Source organism: Dipodomys spectabilis, unplaced genomic scaffold (assembly GCF_019054845.1).
Source record: "Dipodomys spectabilis isolate Male_0828 unplaced genomic scaffold, ASM1905484v1 ptg000148l, whole genome shotgun sequence".
In the NCBI taxonomy this organism is placed as follows: Eukaryota; Metazoa; Chordata; class Mammalia; order Rodentia; family Heteromyidae; genus Dipodomys; species Dipodomys spectabilis.
In genome coordinates this window covers 6,032,449-6,056,014 of record NW_024870825.1, presented here as the reverse complement: position 1 = coordinate 6,056,014, position 23,566 = coordinate 6,032,449, and the positions used below count along the sequence as shown (strand labels likewise).

Genomic DNA, 23,566 nt, shown 5'->3' with positions numbered 1-23,566 from the left:
GAGCCCAGACTAAGCACTTTCAGTTTCCCATTACTCTAAACTCTTGCTGTTCTTGTAATGATTTGTTCATACAAGAAAATCCAGGAAGCATCTGGGAGGAGATAAGAGAGAACTGGGTAGCCATTCCATCCAGACTGCGGGCAAAGCTCAGGTAAGAACACTGCCTCCTCTGCTTACAGGGCTCTCTATCCATTTCTGAAGGAGCTCTATCAGGAAAATTATGATTTTATGGTTGGGGCAGAAGTGAGAAAGATTTATAAAGGCCAGTTCATCTTCTTGAAAACTACCAAGACCACAGGCTGCAGCTGAAACCGGGCAGGACGCAAAGGTGAGTTGACATTTGGCTATGTCAGGGCAGTACTGGGTTGGTGTTAAATATATAGCTTTGGATGTATCAGTGCAAATACCTGCTTAGTGTTGAGTTAGGCATCAACCTTCAGACTTCACCGAAGGGTGAAAGGCATCAGGATGGCTTTCTCCTTGTTCAAAATTGTCTCTATCAACTATTGACAGAGGGTCACTGATGAGCTAGCCTCTCTGTGTCCTGCTACAGCTGAGAAATGGAAAGAACTACCTGGGCTCAACCCAACATCCTTTGTAATCAGCGATCTTCTGTTAGAAGTGGTGCAAAGACATTCTTTTCTCAGTGTCCACTCACTCCTCGGCCCTCCCAGTGGAATGAATGCAGGTCCAGCACTTCACGAAAGTCTTTCTCTAAAAGAATCTCCTAAAAGTGTCAGTACTAAGGGCGGCATCTCTGTTTACCTTATCCTTCTCATGACCTGGGACAACTTGCCCTGCCTTCTGGAAATTGTTCATCTGAATTCCCGGCTGGACACTAGCTTCATTTATTGCCGTCTTATCTAGTAGCACTCGGCACCATCTCTCTTGTGATAATTTGTTTTCCACCACTCCTTTTCTTCCCCTCACATTATCCTTCCTTCTAGACCTCTATCAAAGAGAAGAACAAAAGAGAAAGGCTGAAAGTTCATGGTAGAAAATACAGATGTCTTCTTTGAACCACTTTCTAGCTCTCTCGGTTTGCTCCCTGATTTCATAATCTCCATGTCATAGTTATTTTTTGCACATCTAGTATTTGCAATTTGCATTTGCACCTAATTTTAGTTAGGTTTTCTGTGAAACTAATGAAGCTTACGTTTCTTAAGTTGCTTTGTTTGCATAGGCCCATTCCAAAGAAAGGTCTCTAATTACAAAAATCAGGTGGTTTTTTTTTTTTTTTTTTAAGTTGTGTTGGTTTCACTTCTGGAATGGCAATGTGGAAAGTTCTCTGAAGCCTTAAGGCAATAAAACAAGCATACATTCTTTGGGTGGGAGAGAGAAATGGACTTCAAAATTCCTAGAAATTATTCCAAGGGTACACATCAAATAACAAAGCATTTATTTTTATGGGTCTCTATCCATTAGCAGAGATAATGGATAAACAAATCAATTATTAACTTCTTGCATATTGTTGAATTGGGAAATAAATTCTCTAAATTCTATTCTAGTTTCGATTTGATCTCATATAAGGTTCCTTTTTCTCTTTCTTTCTCTCTCTCTGTCTGTCTCTTTCTTTCTTTTTCTTTCTTTCTTCCTTCCTTCCTTCCTTCCTTCCTTCCTTCCTTCCTTCCTTCCTTCCTTCCTTCCTTCCTTCCTTCCTTCCTTCCTTTCTCTTTCTTCTTTTGTGCCAGTCCTGGGGCTTGATCTCAGGGCCTGGGCATTATCCCTGAACTTTTTAATTATTATTTAATTATTATTATTTAATTATTATGATGATTATTATGAAGGTGATGTATAGAGAGATTACAGTTACATAAGTCAGGTGGAGTAAATTTTTTTTTGGACAATGTCACCCTTCCTATGCTCTCTCCAAGTTTTTCCCTCCCATCCCCACCCACAAGTCCCTGCATGTTTTTGCTAAAAGCTAGTGCTCTATTACTTGAGCCAGCTTCACTTCGGGCTTTTTAGCGATTAATTAGAAATAACATGCTTCATAGACTTGCATGCCCCAGATGGCTTTGAACTGCAATCCTCAGGTCTCAGCCTCCTGAATAGCTAGGAGTCATTTTATTATTTTTTTAGTAAGAATTACAAAGGTAAGGTTTCTTCAACAAACTGAATGGCATGCTTGCTTCTGAGAGCAGGTGAAAGTTTATAACTCACCTTCATAGCGATGCTTTTTCTTTTTCATTTAACCAATGAGGGGTTTCATTACTTTGCAACAAACCCACCAAAACAAAACAACAACAAAATAACAGGCCAACTTGTGTGGCTGTTCCACAAAGTTATCAAAGATTCAACCTTTTCTTTTTTTCTTTTTTTTTTTTTTGTGTGGGGGGGGGGGGTCCGGTTGTGGGGCCTGAACTCTGGGCCTGGGCACTGTCCCTCAGCTCTTCAGCTCAAGGCTAGTGCTCTACCACTTGAGCCACAGCGCCACTTCCAGCTTTTTCCTTTTTGCTTATGTGGTGCTGAGGAATCGAATCCAGGGCCTCATGCATGCAAGGCAAGCGCTCTACCACTGAGCCACCTTCCCAGCCCAGACTCAGCCTTTTCTATCTTTGTAGCAATGCTTTTTAATACTTCCATAACTCCCTATAATAATTTTTCCCTTACCTACCTCACTGACACACATAAAAGTTTTCTTTCATGCTTGGAATTTAGGATTTACCATCTAACTACAACAGAATGGAAACTCTCATTCTTGCCCCCCTTCCTTGCAGACAACTGACAACCCTCAACATGGATTCAGAGATCCAAATGCCAGCCCCCGTGTGCCTCATTGAGAATGTAAAAGGAAAACTGCTGGCTAATCAGGAAGCTCTGGACATCCTGTCCACCATCCCACAGCCTGTGGTGGTGGTGGCTATCGTGGGCCTCTACCGCACAGGCAAATCCTACCTGATGAACAAGCTGGCTGGGAAGAAAAAGGGTGATGCTACCTGCAAAGCCTGGATGATCCCCCTTTGTTCAATCACATTGTCAGAACGCAGCAAGGGCATGTGAGAGGAAAAAGTAAAGGACAGAAATGGATAGCGAATGATATTCTTCCACATACAGCTGGAATTTTGACTTTTTTTTCTTGGAGGACAGTAGAGAGTGATTTATAAGGACAAATGCACCTCAGGAGATGAAACAGTCAATTCAAAGAAGGATTGACTGCCTAAACATACCCAATATGCTTCAGGGGATGAGAGGAGCACTGGGATTTAGGGTTTTATCCAACTGGTTGACGTTACTAGGTGGTCAGAACCTCCCTTGTGTCCCTAAACCGCTGTCCACTGTGCAGATGCTGCCCCAGTGTGGAAGGGTACATGATTGTGCTCTTGACCTTTTTTGCCCTTCCATTTGATGCTCTTTGTCCTTTCTGGTTTACTCCTGACTACATGAGGAGAATATAGAGTCATTAGCTTACTTATTAGCTCAGGGTGTGGGCCATCCTGGAGATCGATAGTCTGAAAAGTTTCAGCATTCTTGCTCATGTCTTCCTATCTGCCTATGGTAACAAGAGCTCAGGATCAGCCCAGCACTTCTGAGTTTCCCCTATACACCTAGCTACTCCACTGGCTGAGATCTGAGGGTCACAATTCAAAGCCAATCATGGCTGGAAAGTCTGTGAGACTCTTACCTCCAATTAATCTCTCTCTCTCTCCCTCTCCCTCTCCCTCTCCCTCTTCCTCTCCCTCTCCCTCTCTCTCTCTCTCTCTCTCTCACACACACACACACACACACACACACAAGCTGGAAGTGGAACTAGAGTTCAAGTGGTTGAGCACCAGCCTTGAGCAAAAAAGCTAATGAACAGCATCCAGAACCTGAGTTCAAGCTCTGGTACTGACACCTCTGTGTGTGTGTGTGTGTGTGTGTGTGTGTGTGTGTGTGTGTGTGTGTGTGTGTGTGTGTGTGTGTGTGTGTGTGTGTGTGTGTGTGTAAATCCAAGCAAGCAAGCAAACTCAGGATCCTGATTTCCTTGGGGTTATGGACCCTGATCTCAGGTTCCAGAGTCTTGCTATCTGTCAGGAACTGGAAAGTCAATTAGGCTTTAGAAAAGATGGTTGCCAAGAATATAGCCCTCCCATTGTTGAGCCACTAGGTTGTTATGAAATGAAACAACTATCATAATACTGACAACCCTCAGGTTGTTCAGAGGTTCAGAGCAAGAAATTTAATAAGAATGTTCAAAATTAGATGTTCAAATGAGATAGTTTGCAGCATTTCGAGTTGAGACTGGAGTCTGTATAACAAAGCAGATTGGATACATGACTAGGCTGAGATTGGCCAGGATAAGAAAGTTGTCCTATTATTCTGGGAATTCAAGGATATCTGAGAAAGCAATAGGTCAGATAAAGAAGACATGCAAAATGGATCTAGAATATATGCAAGTCTTTGTAAGAAGTCACTGCTGTTTGGGGAAAAAACAAAAAACACTTATAAGTATCAACTGTAACCCTCGTGTTTAAACATTTCTCAATCTTGAGAGAATTTGGATGTCTGCCAGGCTAGCGTTGGAGTTTCCAGGGCAAGGTCAAACTAGAACAGAAGGGGGAAATGTTGCAATGGTGGAAGCATTCAACTGAAAAGAAACCATTGTTTAGCTCTAAAGATATAAGAACTACTTTTAATCTCCAACTAGCCAAGCTGTTTCAGCCTCACTAGTGCTGAGATTGTAGGCCTGCTCTACCACATATGGCTTTGATGCCATTTTTATTCTGCCAGCATCATCTTATCGCTGGACAATTTTTCTATGAAAACATTGTTAATTGATCACTCTATGGCGTGTCTTTAATGGTCACTAGCTGCTTGGATGAAACATCCCAGCTGGAATTATCTGATCCAAGCTGAGAAAAATAATAGACAGAGACAGGCAAGAGTCAGTGTCAATGGTCTTTTTGACCAAATTTAATCAACTAAGAGTGGTTCCTAGGCTAGGATGACCTCAAGCTTATTCTATGATTTAATGCTGACTGTGCTGTAGGCATTTCAACACTGCTCAAACTATTAAAAGCTGTGCTTCTGCGGAATGTCAACAGACAATAGCTACAAAGCTTCACAGTGAAAAAAAAACAAAATAAAACCAAGAACAAATATTTAAAGGAAAAAATAAGTTGCTTGATAAATAAGAACTTATTTCAATGATGATCCATGGGATAAAACTGTCTCTCTATAAGTAACAATGTATCAACACATTTGGTAATAGACCCATACATATTATGCCTACCCATTGGTAGGCCATAACACCAGATATAGCACAAGTGATAAAGTATATGGGAGCAAACAAGATACTTTTATTTGAAGACTTGGGGTTGAATTCTTCCCAGGCATATAAAATAAAACCATGGGCGAGACCCAAGGCGTTCCCCATTTCTGAAAGAGTGAGGAAAACATAGCCTATCACAGAGGGCTTGAGTGTGTCCCTTCATAGGCTTCCTCTATAGAACCTACTCCCAGGGAAATATCCTCCCCTTTCCAAGGCCTGAAGGTGTTTCAATGGCATACCCCTGAGCTTGAGCTGTCCTATAATCTTCCTGTCTTGAGTTGACCATTGGCTATGTGGAGCACCCTCAGATGTATTCCTCATAATTAGGCCTCTTTAAATCCCATTGTCTCTTTAAATGTCTACATTTGATGGGGGTCAAGGCGTTCAGGCTCAGAGGTTCAGGAATATAGTTTTCCTATAGATCCCTTTAGTTCCTACTTCCCAGTGTTGGAGGAGAGAACTAATGAGACAAATATCAAGAAATCTGATTGTGTCTGGATTTGAGTTGAGTAGCAAAGGAGACCCATGAAACATGAAAAGTATCAACACACAAAAGGAGGAAGTCTCAAAAAGGGTTGGGACCTGTCAGAATTCCAAGAATTTCCTAGTCTTGGTGTTTGGTTGCCACAGGGACTAGGCAGGGAGGGAGAGAGCAAAGGCTTGAAAGAAAGTAGAAAAGCAGGAGATCAGAGGCAGCCTCTAGCTAGCTGAGAAGACAAGGAAAAAAAGAGTTTATCCACCCATTCAGCAGACACCATTCATAGCACCAACATGGTACTGGTTGTTGGGGTATGTCAGATGTTCATCAGTCCATGAATACAGTGTCTAAAATTAGGATTGTGTAAAGGAATCATAAAGAATAATGAGATAGCCAGGTGCCAGTGGCTCACACCTGTAATCATAGCCACTCAGGAGGCTGAGATATGAGGACTGTGGTTCAAAGCCAGCTGGGGCAGAAATGTCCCCATGAGAGACTCATCTCCAATTAACCACTGGAAGTGGCACTGTGGCTCAAGTGGTAGAATGCTAGCCTTGAGCACAAAGAGGCTTGGGGAGAAACACCAAGGCTCTGAGATCAAGTCCCACAACTGACAAAAAAAAGGGTAAGGAGACAATAGTGATTTATTAGAACAAGAGCATACATCAAGGGTGGGGCAGTTGGTTCAAGGAAGGTTTGACTAGGTTTTTTTTCCTTTAGTTTTTAGGTTTATTTTTTATTTTTATTTTAGTGTCTCTCACTGCAGTCCAAACTGGTCTTGAACTTGTGATCCATCTACCTCTCCCAGCTGTTCTCTCCCCTGCCCTGCTCAAAGTTAGGCTTTGATCTTCACTTTACTCTCAGGACTTCAGTCAGTTTGCAAATTCTCCCCCCACTATCCTCCAGTTTTTTTTCATAAAAACATAATTTGTTCCTTTCCTAGAAGGAATTCACATGTAAACTAAGACTTATTTTTAAACATTTATAGAATAATGCCATATTTCCATTATTCTTAAATGGTGAAAAATATTTCCCCTAGGATTAGATATCTTTGTTATTGTAATATACATAAAAATTATACTTATAACTATTTTTATGAATACAGTTGTTGCTTAAGTAAATTAACCTTTTTATTTATTTTTTTTTTTTTGGGTCCGGTCATGGGGCCTGAACTCTGGGCCTGGGCGCTGTCCCTCAGCTCTTCAGCTCAAGGCTAGCACTCTATCACTTGAGCCACAGCGCCACTTCCGGCTTTTTTTTTTCTTTTTGCTCATGTAGTGCTGAGGAATCGAAGCCAGGGCCTCAGGCATGCAAGGCAAGCACTCTACCACTGAGCCACCTCCCCAGCCCCAAATTCACCTTTTTATGTAGCTATTCACCTCTATCCATAAAGAAACTCTATAACCATTAAGCAACTAGTAACTTCCCATTTTTCCATACCCTAGCCCCATTCTCCATTCTCTCTGTATGAATTTTGCCATTTTAGGAATGTCATGTAAATGGAATTAGACAAGATTTTCCCTTTTGTGACTGACTTCTTTAATTTAGGACAGTGTCCTTAAGGTTCTTTGCTGTTAGGACATGTGTCGAAATTTCTTTCCTCTTGGAAAGAAATTGCATGTGTACACCCCAACTTTCCCACCAGTAAATGTTTGGTATAGGAAGTTGGCCTGATAGCATGCTGCTGAGTAATTACATCTTCCTCTTCTTTCTTTCCACAGGATATTTGAACTTTTTTTATTAGTTTTACTATCTAAAAACAGTAATGTATTCCTAACTAGTTTATTATTGATTAAGTCTATTTTTAAATAACTCATTTTGTGGGTACTATTATTGGTACTCTTAGTAGTTAGAAATGTAAATGTTTTATTCATATTGATTTTATATGCAGTATATTTGCTGAAATCATTGATTACATCTCAGTGATAAGTGGAATACATAAGATTTTCTAAAGAAAAAATAAACCCATGTCATGTGTTAACAGATATCACTTTGTGATGATCTATGTTTCCAATCTGGATGCCTTCTCTTCCATTTTCTTGTCTTTGGGTGAACCTTGATAGGACTTCTGTAGTACTATCTGGAATATAAGTTGTCTAAGTGGATTCCTTTTCTGTTTTCTGACATCTCAGAGGGAATCTTTTTAGCCCTTCACCATTGAGCGTGATGTGGTTTTCATATATGACCCTCCCTGTGTTGAGACAACTTATTTCTATTTCTAGTTTATTGAATATTTTTTAATCATAAAAGTACTGAATGTGTTTCAGTTACTAACTTGGTATCATTTCTCTAGTTTAAAAAAAATCAATACTAGATATGGTTCTCCTTAGCTCTCTTAACCTCCATTATATTAAATTTTATGTCAATTTCCAAGACTATTGGCTCACTAAATCTCTCTTCTGTGCTTTGCAGGCTTCTCTCTGGGTGCCACAGTGCAGTCTCACACCAAAGGAATCTGGATGTGGTGTGTGCCTCATCCCATAAAGCCAAAACACACCCTAGTTCTGCTTGACACGGAGGGCCTGGGAGACGTTGAGAAAGTAAGGACTGAGGATTCAGTTTTGGATTAAGGCCTTCATTTCTGAATATTCTCCATTCTAAGTAGTTTCTCCTTAAATAAGAGCTTGGATTTAGCCATAATATGACTTGTTATTTTTACTAATCTGGCATGAAACTGAGATTAACAACCAGAGGTAAGGAAAAAACATTCCTAAAACAGAATTCTAATGGAAGGGCAAGATGGCCAATGCACAGTATTCTAACTGCTAACAACAGGCTGTAAACTAAGTGAGTAATCCTGCAATGTAAAAGCAGTACAGATGCATTTAGGGTCACGGATGTTATTACTACAGACAACCTGTGTTAAAGAATTGCAGCTGGGAAGGTAGCTCAGTGGTAGAGTGCTTGCCTTGCATGCATGAGGCCCTGGGTTTGATTCCTCAGCACCACATAAGCAGAAAAAGCTGGAAGTGGCGCTGTGGCTCAAGTGGTAGAGCACTAGCCTTGTGCTGAATTGCTGAGGGACAGGGCCCAGGCCCAGAGTTCAGACCCCATGACCAACAACAACAAAAGAAGCAGTTTGAGCCAGTGCCCGGTGGCTCATGCCTATAATCCTAGCTACTCAGGAGGCTGAGATCTAAGGATCATGGTTCAAAGCCAGCCAGGCAGGAAAGTTCATGAGATTCTTATCTCCAATAAACCACTCATAAAACTAGAAGTGGCTCTGTGGCTCATGTGGTAGAGTGTTAGCCTTGAGCTAAAGAGCTTAGGGACAGCACCCAGGCCCAGAGTTCAAGCCCCATGACTGGCAAAAAAAAAAAAAAAGTATTGCAGTTTGAGATTTTGTGACCTTGTGTTTAAATTTAAACTGTTGCTAACTTGGTAACCTTAAACAAATTGACTTCCTTAAGTCTCACTCTCTGATATGTCAGGTGGATATGATAGAATTGTTTTAAATATTTAGTAAGGTAAATCATATCTCAGAAGCATCATAAAAGCTACTAGTGTTATCACCTTTATATGGGTCATTGTTGCTATAAAAAAAACAGCCTGGTGCTGGTGGCTCACATCTGTAATCCTAGCTACTCAGGAGGCTGAGTTTTGAGGATCACGGTTCAAAGCCAGCCCAGACAGGAAAGTCTGTGACATACTTATCTCCAATTAACTACCAGAAAACTGGAAGTGGTACTGTTGTTCAAGTGGTAATCTGCTTGCCTTGAGCTGAAGAGCTCAAGGACAACGCTCAGGACCAGAGTTCAAGCCCCATGACCAACTTAAAAAAAAATGGAAACATGCTGGGTGCTGGTGGTGGCTCATACCTGTAATGCTAGCTACTCAGGAGGCTGAGGTCTGAGAATGGCGGTTCAAAGCCAGCCCAGGCAGGAAAGTCCATAAGACTTTTATCTCCAGTAAACTGCCCCAAGAAGGCTAGAAGTGGAGCTGTAGCTCAAGTGGTAGAATGCTAACCTTGAGCAATAGAATTCATGCCTCAAGACCAACACACATACACACACACACACACACACACACACACACACACACACACACACACACACAAAGTATATATATATGATATATATCATATATATATGATCATTTTCAATTTAAATTGCATTTAAGACTTTAGAGTGTCTGCCAGCCTAGACTGTTTTATAGTTAGCTATGAGTAATTATAAGAAGTACTAGAGAGCACAAGGGAAAACTAAAAATACTAAAAACTCATTCAAAGCTTCAATGTCCTTCTATGGGACATTACTGTAAAAAAGCTCTAAGTACCATTACCACTAAATTACCATTAATCACCTTTACCACTATTCTTCTGAGAAGTATTATGAGAACAAAACATACTCTGATTTCCAGGGTAACAACCAGAATGACAGCTGGATCTTTGCCCTGGCCATACTTCTGAGCAGCACCTTCGTGTACAACAGCATGGGAACCATCAACCAGCAGGCCATGGACCAACTGCAGTATCCTTTTTTATGGTGCAGCCCAGCACAAAGTCAGAGGGGAGATATGTCTGAATACACACCAGCTGCTTGACTCTAAATGTGGACAAATTCAACAGGAAAAGTGAAAACATAAAAATAAATTGATTACTTAATTACATACCACATAAACAGTAAAAAGCCTGAAGTAGTGCTGTGGCTCAAGTGGTAGAGCACTAGCCTTGAGCCAAAGAAGCTCAGAGACAGTGACCAGGCCCAGGAAAAAAAAAAAAAAAAGAACAAAGGCAAAATGAAGATTTGCAAATATGTTAGACTAATATGGGATGGGAAGCTGTGTTCTTTTTGCTATTTTCCTTAAGTAGCAACTTAGCTATGTGACAGAGCTGACAGACAAAATCAGATCAAAATCCTCACCTGAGCAGACTGAGGTGGAGGACTCAGCTGACTTTGTGAGCTTCTTCCCAGACTTCGTGTGGACTCTGCGAGACTTCTCCCTGGAGTTAGACATCGATGGGAAAACTGTCTCAGCAGATGAGTACCTGGCAAATTCCCTAAAGCTAGTATCAGGTAATAAGGACTTACAAATGGTAATGAAGAAGTCAAAACACTAGAAAATATTGGGGTTTACTTTTCTAGTCACAGTTTTCTTAACTTTACAGTTTTTCTACTTCTAAGTGGATATTTGTGAACGTTAATGTTTAATAGGATCAAGTATCTTGGTTTTGCTTTTTTTTATTGTAAAGATACTGTATAGAGGGGTTACAGTTACATGAGTAAGATAATGAGTACATTTCCTATCAATCATTGTTACCCACTCCTTTGCTTTTCCCCTACTATCCCTTCCCTCCCCACCTCTCCAACTCCTCCCTCCCCACACTGAAGTTGTGAAGTTTGTTTTTCAACATGTGTCTTCTATGTCTCACTGTTACAATGGGTCAGCCTGTATCCTTGTTTCAGCATGTTGTTATTTCCCTTCCCCTCCCCACATTAGAAAAATGTATATACAAGATGCAGGGCACCGGAATCAAATACAGTGACAACGGGGATTATACCACGGGGGAAAAATGTAGAAAAGAAAGAAACAAACAAAAAACCAATCACATACTACATTATAAATAACAGCAACAAAGGAAAAACCTCTTGTGTCCCTATCTTGTGTTCATTTCATTTAGCATCATCTTACATGGTCATATGTACATAGCTTTTGACCTTTTCTGTCTGGTAAGATTATCCTAGATGTATACTAGTTATTGCAAATAAGGGAAACCATGGGACTTATATTTCTTTGGGTCTGGCTTACTTCACTTAATATAAACTTTTCCAAGTCTTTTCATTTCCTAACAAATGGGGCAGTGTCATTCTTTCTGATGGAGACATATATAGGGAAAGTGAGAGGAAAAGATACTTGATCCTAACCAATCCAAATGCCCCTCATATATATGTGTGTGTGCATATATATATATATGTATATATATATATATATATCACTTTCCCTTTACTACAATTAGGTTAATTTTATCTTTTTACTAAGGATTGTGATTCTGTATTTAAGTAAAAAACATGAAGTGCAATGACTATGTATTTTGGGAGAAAACTGATTAAAGCATTAACAATATCATAGTCCAAGTGTTGGGAAACTATAGTCCATAAATAAATGATGACCAATACAACCCTGCTAGCCATTATGGAAATAAGTTATATTGGAATAATATTCTGTCCCTTCACTTACGTATTGTCCATGAACTGTAACTCATGCTATAGTAAACATTTAGAGAAGAAAACACTTGTCCCTAAAAATTAAAAGTTAGGGGCTGGGAAGGTGGCTCAGTGGTAGAGTGCTTGCCTTGCATGCATGAGGCCCTGGGTTTGATTCCTCAGCACCACATAAGCAGAAAAAGCCGGAAGTGGTGCTGTGACTCACGTGGTAGAGCCCTAGCCTTGAGCTGAAGAGCTGAGGGACAGGGCCCAGGCCCAGAGTTCAGGCCCCATAACCAATTAAAAAAAAAAAAAAGTAAAAGATACACGGTTTGACCCTTTCAAGAAAATGTTTGCAAATCCCTTTCTTTAACCTTTCTATAGGTAACGGTTACAAAGAAAAAAATTTTAACCTGCCCCGGCTCTGTATCCGCAAGTTCTTCCCCAAGAAGAAATGCTTTATTTTCGATAGGCCAGCTCACCGAAAGAAGCTTGGCAAACTTGAGACATTACATGATGATGAACTGGACTCTGAATTTGTGAAACAAGTGGCAGAATTCTGCTCTTATATTTTCAACAATTCTAAGACAAAAACGATTTCAGGAGGCATCAAGGTCAATGGCCCTCGTGAGTACTTTCCCCAGTCCTCTGCTTACTATTAAGCCTAAAAGAACATGAAAAAGCATCCACTAAGTTCATCTTTGAAAAGTAAAAATCTACACTCGTGTGAAATGTTAGATGGCACCAACATTTTTTTCACTAGATTTTGTTAATCAAATTTCTTGATAGAAAAGCAAAGGATGAAAGAAAAATAATGCTTGAAATTGGCCTAGTAGCAAAACCTGTCGTCGCCAATAGGATAGCCACTAAACATGTTATGGCTGTTTAAATTCAAATGTAATTTATTTAACACAAAATTAAAATTTAAATAGTAGATGGCATGGTTGTATTTCAAGAGCTCCTATCTACCTGTGGCTGGTGTGCTGTACTAGCACATTTAGAGAGTTCTCTTAGATAATGTTGTTTTCTTAATAAGCCAATAGAAGATGGCCTGGTGATTAAAGTAACATCTTTTGTTCCATAAATACCGATCAAGTGCTCACTACATTCAGGGCTGATGATACAGACATAAACGAAAGTATATGCTGCCTAATGGTGCTTTGGTTGATGAAGATGGATGTAAACATCCGATAGATACAGGCTTACGTAGTCTAGGCTTGGCATTCTCGTCTGACATACACATCCATCACTAGTGCAGCTCAACAGCATCAAGTCTGGCTCGGTAGATCTGGAATAGGGGCTGAGATACTACATCTCTAATAAACTTTGAAGTGATGCTGATGACATTGACACTATAGCAAATAAGTGACCTTTTTAGAATTGCATAGGACAGAGATATGACTGCCAATGTAAAACAAACATTATCACCTGATTTGTATACATAGGTCTCCAGAACTTGGTGCTGACCTATATCAATGCCATTAGCTGTGGGGATCTACCATGCATGGAGAATGCAGTTCTGGCCTTAGCCCAGATAGAGAACTCGGCTGCAGTGCAAAAGGCCATTGCTTACTATGTCCAGCAGATGAACCAAAGGGTGCAGCTGCCCACAAATACCCTCCAAGAGCTGCTGGATCTACACAGGGCCTGTGAGAAAGAGTCCATCCAACTCTTCATCAAAACCTCCTTCAAAGATATTGACCAACAATTTCAAAAGGAATTAGCGGTAATTTTTCCTTTCAAGCTTACACAGGTTCAAGTTTTACAAAGAAAAGTTCTATGAGGAAATTAAAATGTGTGTTTATTCTGAGGAGGGGAATTAATGCTAGATTTTAAACTTCACTACTGATAATTATAATAATCAAAAATAATATTATTATGAATGCAAAGTTTTGAGACATTTCTCCTGTCATGAATAAGCTAATGATATTCCAACTAATAAAAATTAAATGCATATAAGTAACAATCCATGGGGATATCCACTGTTATCAAATTGATTTAATATTCAAGCCAAAGGCAAAGCAATATTTAGTCTCAGCTATCTGAGGCAGGCTTTCACTGAGCCACATTTATATCATGTGCAATCAATGGTCTAATGTGAGAAAGTAATTTACTGCTCAAGACATGGCATAAAGCTACCCATTACTGCTTTTACCTTCACTTCCAAGGAGAAAAGGACTTTATTATTTTTTAATGGGGGTCAGGAGGAGGTATATGGACATTTTGTTTTCCTAGAAACCACAGCTTTTCTTCTTGGAGAAATGTTTCCAGAAATCCTGAGATCAATCTAATGTTTTCCCTGTTATTTTCTATTTCTTATGTTTACTTAAAGGCCCAGCTAGAAAGAAAGCGAGATGAGTTCTGTACAAAGAACATTAAAGCATCTGCAGATTGTTGCTCAGCTTTAATTCAGGAAATTTTCACCCCTCTAGAAGAAGAAGTGAAACAGGGGATTTATTCTAAACCTGGAGGTTATCGTTTCTTTACTCAGAAGTTACAGGAACTGAAGAAAAAGTACCAAATGGAACCTGGGAAGGGAATTCAGGTAACTAAGATTTATCTGTGTCTCCTAGGAAGGTGTAACAAACCCCTTTAAACAGCAATGTAACATAACCTAACATTCATTTTTCACTCAGTGAGATGCACAGGAGTCTATTATACTAGACCCACTCATGTGAATGTAATCACTTAAGAATCAAGTCACAAATTAAATTATTGTTTGTTACTGCCATCTGCTATTACAGCTGAACACTTTATGTTGATTGGAACAGAAACTCACTGATGGACCTCTTACACAACAACAATAAGTCATCAGTTTGGGCTCTATGGTAGCTTTGAATAGCTGGATTTAAGATTTCAAATAATATATCATCTGTCTCTCTCTCCATTACTCTTCCCATCCCCACACTTCTCTTCCTTTTTTCCCCACCGGTCCTGGGGCTTGAACTCAGGGCCTGGCCAATGTCTCTGAGCTTCTTTTGCTCCAGGCTGTTACAACACCACTTCTGGCCTTTTCTGTTTCTGTGGTATTGAGGAATTGAACCCAAGGCTTTATGCATGCTAGGCAACCACTCTACCACTAAGCCACATTCCCAACCCTTTCTTCCTTTCTTCTTTCTTCCTTTTATCTTTCTCCCTTACTGGAGAGTTTCATCCTCCAGTAAGTTTACCAGATATCTGAATACTGTACCATGAATTCCACTTAGAAACCTCTGCCTAAAAGGACAGAGATTCCATTTTTCCTAGTACAGGATTCTTATAAAGGGCATTGCTAAGTGCTCAATCTAGCCAGTCTAGATCATGTGACCATGCCTGTGATAAGGAATCTTGGCCACTAGACACATCAAAATCAAAAGGAGCAATTAGGAAAGAAATATTGGGGGGACAGGAATAAATATGATACTATTTCTTGCTATCAATTCTATATTCTCTGGAATTTAAGGCTGAAGAGATTCTGCAGCAGTACTTGGAGTCTAAACAAGATGTGGCAGATGCACTCCTACAGACAGACCAGACTCTGTCCGAAAAGGAAAAGGAGATTGAAGGTGAGGAACAATCCTAAGACTAGAGGGCCTAGAAAGATCTGAAAAAGCTAAAGCAAACATGGCATCACCATTTACCTTTTTTTTTCTTGTTTTTCCTCTTCAGTGGAACGTGTGAAAGCTGAAGCTGCACAAGCTTCAACAAAAATGTTGGAGGAAATGCAAAAGAAAAATCAGCAGATGATGGAACAGAAAGAGAAGAGTTATCAAGAGCATGTGAAACAGTTGACTGAGAAGATGGAGAAGGAAAGGAAAGAGTTGATGGCAGAGCAAGAGAGGACCATTGCTCTTAAACTTCAGGTATCTCAATATATCACCTTCAAGTTTCTTTTTGTTTCCTCTTCACTCTTCATCGTACTAACTGAACATGACAAAGAGAGCTTACAACCCCCTTGCCTGCTCTCTTGTGTCTGCCAGACTGTCTGCATTCTGCATCTGGTTATTAAGTGAGCGCAATTGTGTTAAGCTCCACTTTCTTTCAGGACATCCTTCCTTTAAGGACAGAATTCACGGCTATGAAGCATGCAAATTTTTTTTATCACTATCTCTTGCTTAAGACTACCTGAAGGGCTGGGAAGGTGGCTCAGTGGTAGAGCACTAGCCTTGAGCTGAAGAGCTGAGGGGCAGCTCCCAGGCCCAGAGTTCAAGCCTCACAACCAACAATAACAACAAAAGACTACCTGAAGCAAGAAATGTATCTTTATTACTAAAGAAAAGAAACACAGACTTTGATAAGAATAAGTAACTCTTATTTTAAAAGGCCCTATAGCTGGCTATGTATCTGAGCTACTTTTACTATATGGTAGAATCCACGATGAATTTTTCTATCATACTTGCTATGACCTAGCTCTAAGGAAACCTTTATGAACAGAACTTCTCCATCTCCATGATAGTCTGCCACTCCTACCTGTCTTCTATGCCCTGCTCCCATTTGTGTTGGGTTGGGAGTTATGTGCAAAAATTCAATCTGGTCATTCTGCAATTATGATCTCCCTTCCTATCTTCTCCCACCCATCCAAGGCATAGAGGCTTAGATCAAATTTCCTTCTCTAAAATACATGGATGAGATCTGAAGTAGCAGGGCACTGGTGGCTCATGCCTGTCATCCTAGCTACGCAAGAGATCTGAGGATCTGAGGATCATGGTTTGAAGCCAGCCCAGGCATAAAAGTCCCCGTGAGACTTTTATTTCCAATGACCTACAAAAAAATCAGAAGTGGAGCTGTGGCTCTAAGTGTTAGAGCACTAGCCTTGAGCAAATGAGCTTGGGAACAGTGCCCAAACCCTGAGTTCAAGCCTCACAACTGACAGAAAAAAAATTTGAAGCCAAACATGCCTCCCTAAAGAAAGAGGGTTTTTGTTTTTGTTTTCTTTCACTGTTGAAAAAAGGAGGCACAAAGCCAGAAGACAGAGAATTTGAAGTTTAGCTGGACAGTGATGCTTTAAACTAGGAAGCAAAAGGCTTCCTAAAAATTGGAAAGAAAACCACTGGAAGAAAAACACTGGGAGAAAAACCAACGTTGGTAATTTTAGGCTCATATATTAGGAGGTGCAGCTTAAACGATTTCATAGCTAAAAGACATTCAGATGTTATCACATGCCGACCTGCCCAAGAAGTATAATAAAAATTAAGAATAAAGAAAATGTGGGTGGGGGGAGGGAGGTGTAGTTGTGGAGGTGGGAGGAAAGGGATGGTGGGGGAAAACAAAGGAGGAGACAACAATGTTCAATAGGAAATGTACTCAATACCTTGCTCATGTAACTGTAACCCTGCTATACAGAATTTTTACAATAAAAACGTACAAAAAATTAGAAACACAAAAGAAAATGTTACTAAGAAATTGCATATTATAAATCAATAATTATAAAAACTGTAGAATATGCGTCTATTCAATGTTATGGATCTTAATTATCCATTTATCTTCCTTTTAATGTTTTTTTTTTTTAATTTAGGAACAGGCCCGACTACTAAAAGAGGGATTTCAATCAGAGAGCAGACAGCTTCATAATGAGATACAAAATCTCCAGAAGAGGGTGTCAGAATCAAGGAGTAACTGTGTCATATGTTGAAGACCTAAAGAATAAAGTTTATTTTTTTAAATCATCTTTACTCAAGACATAGCTGAAGCAAGTTTAGAATTTGGAACATATGCCAGTTCACTTAGTAATACATAGGTCTTGTAACATAATACCAAAACATTCAGAACAATATCTGAAAGCATGCTGATCTTCTTTAAAAGATTGTAAATTGTGCATGGATGCATTTAACCTCTGTGCCAATACAAGGGATATCACTGAGATCATTTAGGAGAAATGTAAGCCTCCAAAGGACCACCAGCAGTCAGACCTTGAACAAAGTCTTAAGTAAAAATCTTGGCACATAGGCACCAATTTAAGTGAATCAATGGGTCCAAAAATTGAGGGAAGCCATCCTAGTTCTTACTGAAGACATACAGTTCTCTGTTACAAAAAGAGTGTTCCCTCTATTAGAAAATGTGCTTTCTAAACACAGGCAATAGATAATGCTCACGGATGGGTTTCCATACTAAAGTAAACAGCATTATATAGAAATATGGAATGACTATATAGTCTCCACAAAAAAGATGGGGGAAAAAAGCACACTAGCACGAGAAGGACTTTGATTATGAAGACTTCTTCTTGCTCAATTCATCTAGATTATAACTTTAATGGGACATTTTAGATAGTTGACAATGGATTAACAGTAACAAGGTATTTATAATGTATAGTTTACTCTTAGTAATGTATGAGTTGGAAAGCTGTATTTTACCTTTTATGCAGTACTGAAATTCGAACTCAGGGCCTTGTGCTTGCTAGACAAGTATTCTACTACTTGAACTATGTGTCCAGCTCTGCAAAGGTAAAATTTTCTTTTTAATGAGAATAGCTAAAAGAGTGGGGAGTGGGGAGGAGAAAGCAGGAGAAAACGAGGGAGGGGATAACAGAGTTCAAAAAGAAATGTACTCATTACCTTACTTATGTAATTGCAACACTCTTGTTCATAACCTTTACAATAAATAATAAAAAAGACAAAGAAAAAAGATCTACTCTAATGTTTTGTTTGTAATTGGAAAGCCTAATTAAGCCAAGGTTTTTCTAATTATTTTCAGTTAAGTTCAAAATTCTACTGATTTTCCCAGAGAGACTTTGTTTTGATATGTTGTGATCAATAAAATGTTGCTCCTATTATTACTTCATATTCTAATTGCTAAAATTCCAAAGTAAGTAGTTGAAGTTTTTAAAGTGATTAAGAATTGTTTTTAAACTTGTATTTTTCACAAGACTTTTCTTTTTTTCTGTTTTAAACTAAAAATAAAGCTCTTCATTTTCATAACAATGGTTGGCTATTTTTTCTGTGAAAAACTAGAAATTAACTATTTACAGCTTTGCAAGCTTAGAATTCTCAACTCTGCCTATAACACAAACACAGCTATAGGCAGCACATAAGTTGGCTGTATTCCAGTAAAACACTATCATCAAAATAGATATCAATAGATTGTACACCTCTACTTTACAGAAACCCTGACCAAAGTTCTATTTGGCCACTTTATGTTGTTTACATTTAGAAAAATCACAGGAAGGCCGGGCATGGTGGCATGTGTCCATAATCCCAAATAAGTGGCTAAAGCAAGAGGCTCACAAGAGACCAGCCTGGGCTACACAGTGAAATTATATGGATAGGCTGCCTATATTAGGAACCTGAAAAAATTATGAGATGTTTCAAGATATTATATGCTCCAAAAAATGCAGAGAAGTAGTTAATGCTATTAAGTGCTCACTAAAAGCCCTGGTGCTTTTTCTTCTAATTTTTTTTGGGGGTCCGGTTGTGGGGCCTGAACTCTGGGCCTGGGCGCTTTCCCTCAGCTCTTCAGCTCAGCGCTTTACCACTTGAGCCACAGCGCCACTTCCGGCTTTTTTCTTTTTGCTTATGTGGTGCTGAGGAATCGAACCCAGGGCCTCATGCATGCAAGGCAAGTGCTCTACCACTGAGCCACCTTCCCAGCCCATACTTTTTAAAGGTATGTTCTTACTTTGTGCTTCCTTCCCCCCCTCTCCCCTTCCCTTCCCTCCTCTCCTTCCCTGTCAAATGCCTCCTCACAGTTGACCATGATGCTGCCAAGCAGTATTTCTTCACTTGAACTTGAACTTCATAGTGGTCCAAGCAAGACTACAACACTAGTTTAAGTTATGTAGATAGATTTTTAACTTTTCTTTCTCAAGTGGCATTGTTACAAAGGAGTAAGATATTTATTATTAATAATAATAAGTGAAAAAACTTTGTGGTAGAAAAGAGTAACACTGCCTTCAAAACCAATAATGATCTGTTGACTCACGCTTGTATGCTAGCGACTCAGGAAGCTGAGATCAGAAGAGCTTCACGTTGAAGGCAGCTCATGCAGAAAAGTCTGCTAAATTTCTTCTCAAAAAGAAAAAAGCCAGCAAAAAAAAAAAAAATAGAGACATGGCTCAAGTAATAGAACATGAATTGAGCAAGTACAAATCCCTAAGTTCAAACTCTCAGAAGAAGAAAATAAATAAACAAACAAATAAATAAATGAACAAAGACAACAAAATTAAGCCTTTTGCTTCCTAGTTTAAAGCATCACTGTTCAGCTAAACTTCAAATTCTCTGTCTTCTGGCTTTGTGCCTCCTTTTTTCAAGAGTGAAAAAAAAAATCTTTCTTTAGGGAGGCATGTTGTGCTGTTTTCAATCCTGCTGTGCATGAATATCAACTTATTAAAAAGATTCCCTGCTCTCTGCCCTTGCCCTGGCTTTCTGACAGGATAGGTCTGAGAGGGTCACTGGGGACAATAAACACAAGGAAAGGGAAAGGAATGCCTTCAGTCTACTGCTGCTGCACAGGCTGCATTGCCTAACATTCAGGTCGCTTTCTGTGTCAAAAATAGTTTGAATTTTAATAGACTTTCTAATTGTGTTTGAGCTTAGTTAAGATATCTTTTCTTGTTTAAGATATAATTTGCCACTTTTCTTTCTATGTTTTTAGTGAAAGGAAATACAAGTTCCTTTGATGTGTGTGTGTGGGGGGGGGGGGGAGAAACATATCAAACACTGAAATACCAATGAAAGAACAGAAATTCCTCAAAGTCCAGACTCAAGAATCAAATAGGCCAAGTAGGCTGACTCTACCAAAAACTAGAAATCTACATAAAGATTTAACAAAATATTTTAGTCTTTGATACATCCAATAGGCAAAGTAAAAGTCATCAGACTTTTAGTTCAAACCCTAATACTGAGAAATTACACAGTAATTTCTTAGGCTACAGGGACTTATTTATTTAATAGACACTAATTAAGTATCTACAGTGTACTCTGCCAAGGACTGGGAAGCATGGTTGTAGTCTGTCTCATAAGGAGCTAACAGTCTAGTATTGAATATAGATATTGAAACAAATACATATATATATATATATATATTAAATTAACTACCCAAGAAATTAAGAGGAAGACATCTGTCATTTAGGAAGGAGTTGAGCTACAAACACACCTTGCCAACTGCAGTACGTTCCGTTCCTCCATCCAAGACTGGTTTTGTTGGTTCCACGAGGTCTGAATTCCCTCTCTCCTTCCCTCACTCCTACCATACCTTCTTCTTAAAATACAGGAGGAAGATATGGGGGGAAAGATGGAGGGGAGGGAGGATACTTAATAGAAACTCACCTTTTGGAACACTGCCCTCCTCTTAGGAGTGACCCATTGTGCTCTTCCTTTCTTACCTTCCTTTCTAAAGAGGTCATCTGTTTTCCCCCATTCCCCTGCATTCTCTGTTCTTTCACCAGACTGGTTAAACTGTCCTGGAAGGTAACAGCTTCTCCCCCACCCCTTCCCACCCGATCTGCAAGCCTGCTTCAGTCTTTGGGTCGGCCGACTCTTGGGCTCCTCCCCAAATCTTCCACCTGGAGCCCACCCTCGTCTAGCCCCCGGGCCCGCGAGTGCACCCACCACCGTCCAAACCTAGCCCAGGCCTCATCCCAGGCCCAACGACCCCATCTGCGCCCCAGACCTTCCCAACCAACCTTTTTCTGTTCCATGTTTACTGCCCATCTCGCCCGCCCCAAACACAACAAACCCGCTGCCCTCTCCCCTCCCGTTAGCCACCTCGGCTCAGAAGCCGCACCCACCCTGGTCCACCCGCGCCGGGCAGAACTCTCGGGGTAAGCCGTGCCCGCAGCCCCAGGCCACGACCTAGCCCCAGGCCGTGCGCAGCCCCGCCCCGCCCTCCTCCCGCGCAGGAGGAGCATCCAATCTGCAATCAGCTCAGCTCACAGCCAATCAGCAGCCCGCATTCAGACCGCCGGGTGGGCCTAGTCCTAGCTCCCTCCGCGCTCAGTCCGGGGCTGGACTGCGGCAGGACAGCGAGGTGAGTGGGCCAGGGACCGCGGGGCCGGGTGCGTCGGGCCGGGCTGGGACGAGCGAGGTACGATTCACATCCTGATCCAGACTCTCGCTCAGTAGCCACGGGGCCGCTGCAGCCGGATCCTAAGCCAGGGCCTGGGGGGCCGTGGCTGAGGGACCGCCCCAGGGTCTCCCTGGCTTTCCCCGCAGAGCCTGGCGTGGGTGCCTGGCCTCCCGGGATCCTCTGCACCCCAGTCACCAACCTGTCACCTTTTGTTCTCATTGATTGTGGAATTTGGAGATTCAGAAAGAAAGAAGTCCGAAGGTAACACTGCTGTCCCAGTTCTTCGCGATCCCATGATCAGGTGTGACTCCTCCCAGAAGTGAATCTTAGTGGAGTCCAAAGTGTTTACCGGACAACAGCAAGCCAGTAAAGGTAGAGGCCCGAGCCTCTGGACACAGAGATCCTTCATCCGACACAGGGATTGTTAAAATCTGACCTCACGTATGAAAGCCTAGGATTTACATGCAATAATGATGTGCCCAAGTTGCACCAGGCAGCCATCTGTCTTCCTTTTGGAGAAACTGATAATTACACAAATCTCAAGTCACTTGAGCATTTGTTTCAAACGATTTCTGGATGGACCTCCTTCAATCTTGGGCTGATAAACTTTAGCAATAACTTTGCCTAACAACGTGATGTTGAGTCTTCTCCTTCCTACTTTCCTTTTCCAGCCAGCATTTTGTTCACCTCTTGGATGCTCTCTCTGTTGTAACCAGTGAATATTACAAACCTTTTAGAAGTGGACTAACAGGAAAAGCATGAAGTGAAAATAATCTCGCTTAGTGATTTCTTTGATCAATGTGGTCTGTTCTTCTGTAGTTACCCCATTGTGCAGTTATCTGGTGGTAATCTGGCTGTAGTTTACCAGCTCCCGAGAGCCTTATGGAATTGCCTTTTTTGCCTACTTATGCGTATGCATACACTCTATATGCATATATATGAAAATGTTTTACAACTTGATATTGATCATTTGAACTTAAATCTAGAGCATTGAACCCTTTTTTTTTTTTTTTTTGGTTGTGGTGGGGTTTGAACTCTGGGCCTGGGTGGTGTCCCTCAGCTCTTCTGCTCAAGCTGAGTGCTCTACCACTTGAGCCACAACACTACTTCCATTTTCTGAGTGGTTTATTGGCGATCAGAGTCTCATGGACTTTCCTGCCTGGGCTGGCTTTGAACCTCGATCCTGAGATTTCAGCCTCCTGCATAGCTAAGATTACAGGTGTAAGCCAACGGTGCCTGTCTAAAAACACCTAATTAATTGTCCAACATAACTGGGTTTCATTATGACCTTATTATACTTGATTACCATGTTCTTCTGTCACTTATATGTTATTCATTTTCCTCTCCGTTCCCCTTTTACTGCTAGTCTCCCACTTCTCCCAAACACTCCCGTTTGCTTTTATGTCCTTTTATTATTTTTTGTTTTATATGAGAGATAAAATATAATTTTGTCTTTCTGAGTTTGGCTGATTTCACTTAATGGTGTTCAGTTCCATTTTTCTGAAAAATGACATAATTTTGCTCTTTATGATTCACTAAAACTCCACTGAGTATATATGCACTACTTTTTCTCTATCTACTCATTTCAAATGAGCACTTAGGCTGAGTCCATGATTTGTATATTTCAAGTGGTGTCCCAGTAAACAGCAGTATGAAAGTATATTATATGTTAACTTTGATCCCCTTGAGTTTGTCCATACTTGAGAGTAGTAG

General features: G+C 40.4%; 2 protein-coding genes and 1 pseudogene across 4 annotated transcripts in view; all 3 read left to right on the top strand.

The window, feature by feature from the left end:
• The window catches only part of LOC122118341, a 48,465-nt pseudogene extending 47,598 nt beyond the window's left edge, over positions 1 to 867 (top strand).
• On the top strand, positions 6 to 17,514 carry LOC122118359 (guanylate-binding protein 1-like). 2 transcript variants are annotated; one of them, XM_042692322.1, is made up of 11 exons: positions 6 to 151; positions 2,721 to 2,929; positions 8,145 to 8,272; positions 10,092 to 10,201; positions 10,551 to 10,747; positions 12,260 to 12,502; positions 13,321 to 13,601; positions 14,208 to 14,420; positions 15,318 to 15,420; positions 15,524 to 15,717; positions 17,370 to 17,514. In XM_042692322.1, the coding sequence occupies exons 2-11, from the start codon at positions 2,740 to 2,742 to the stop codon at positions 17,484 to 17,486; spliced, it is 1,776 nt and encodes a 591-aa protein (XP_042548256.1). In that variant the 5' UTR covers positions 6 to 151; positions 2,721 to 2,739; the 3' UTR covers positions 17,487 to 17,514. The 2 variants fall into 2 exon arrangements, with proteins under 2 accessions (XP_042548256.1, XP_042548255.1); XM_042692321.1 differs by having other exon boundaries at positions 84 to 328.
• A 4,257-nt stretch (positions 17,515 to 21,771) lies between these two features.
• Positions 21,772 to 23,566, top strand: part of Kyat3 (kynurenine aminotransferase 3) — a 54,495-nt gene continuing 52,700 nt past the window's right edge. Inside the window, exon 1 of one of the 2 annotated variants that reach the window (XM_042692358.1) lies at positions 21,772 to 21,814. The gene's annotated coding sequence lies outside the window, so the exon portion shown is untranslated. The remainder of the gene's footprint in view (positions 21,815 to 23,566) is intronic. The other variant, XM_042692359.1, reaches the window with a different exon arrangement.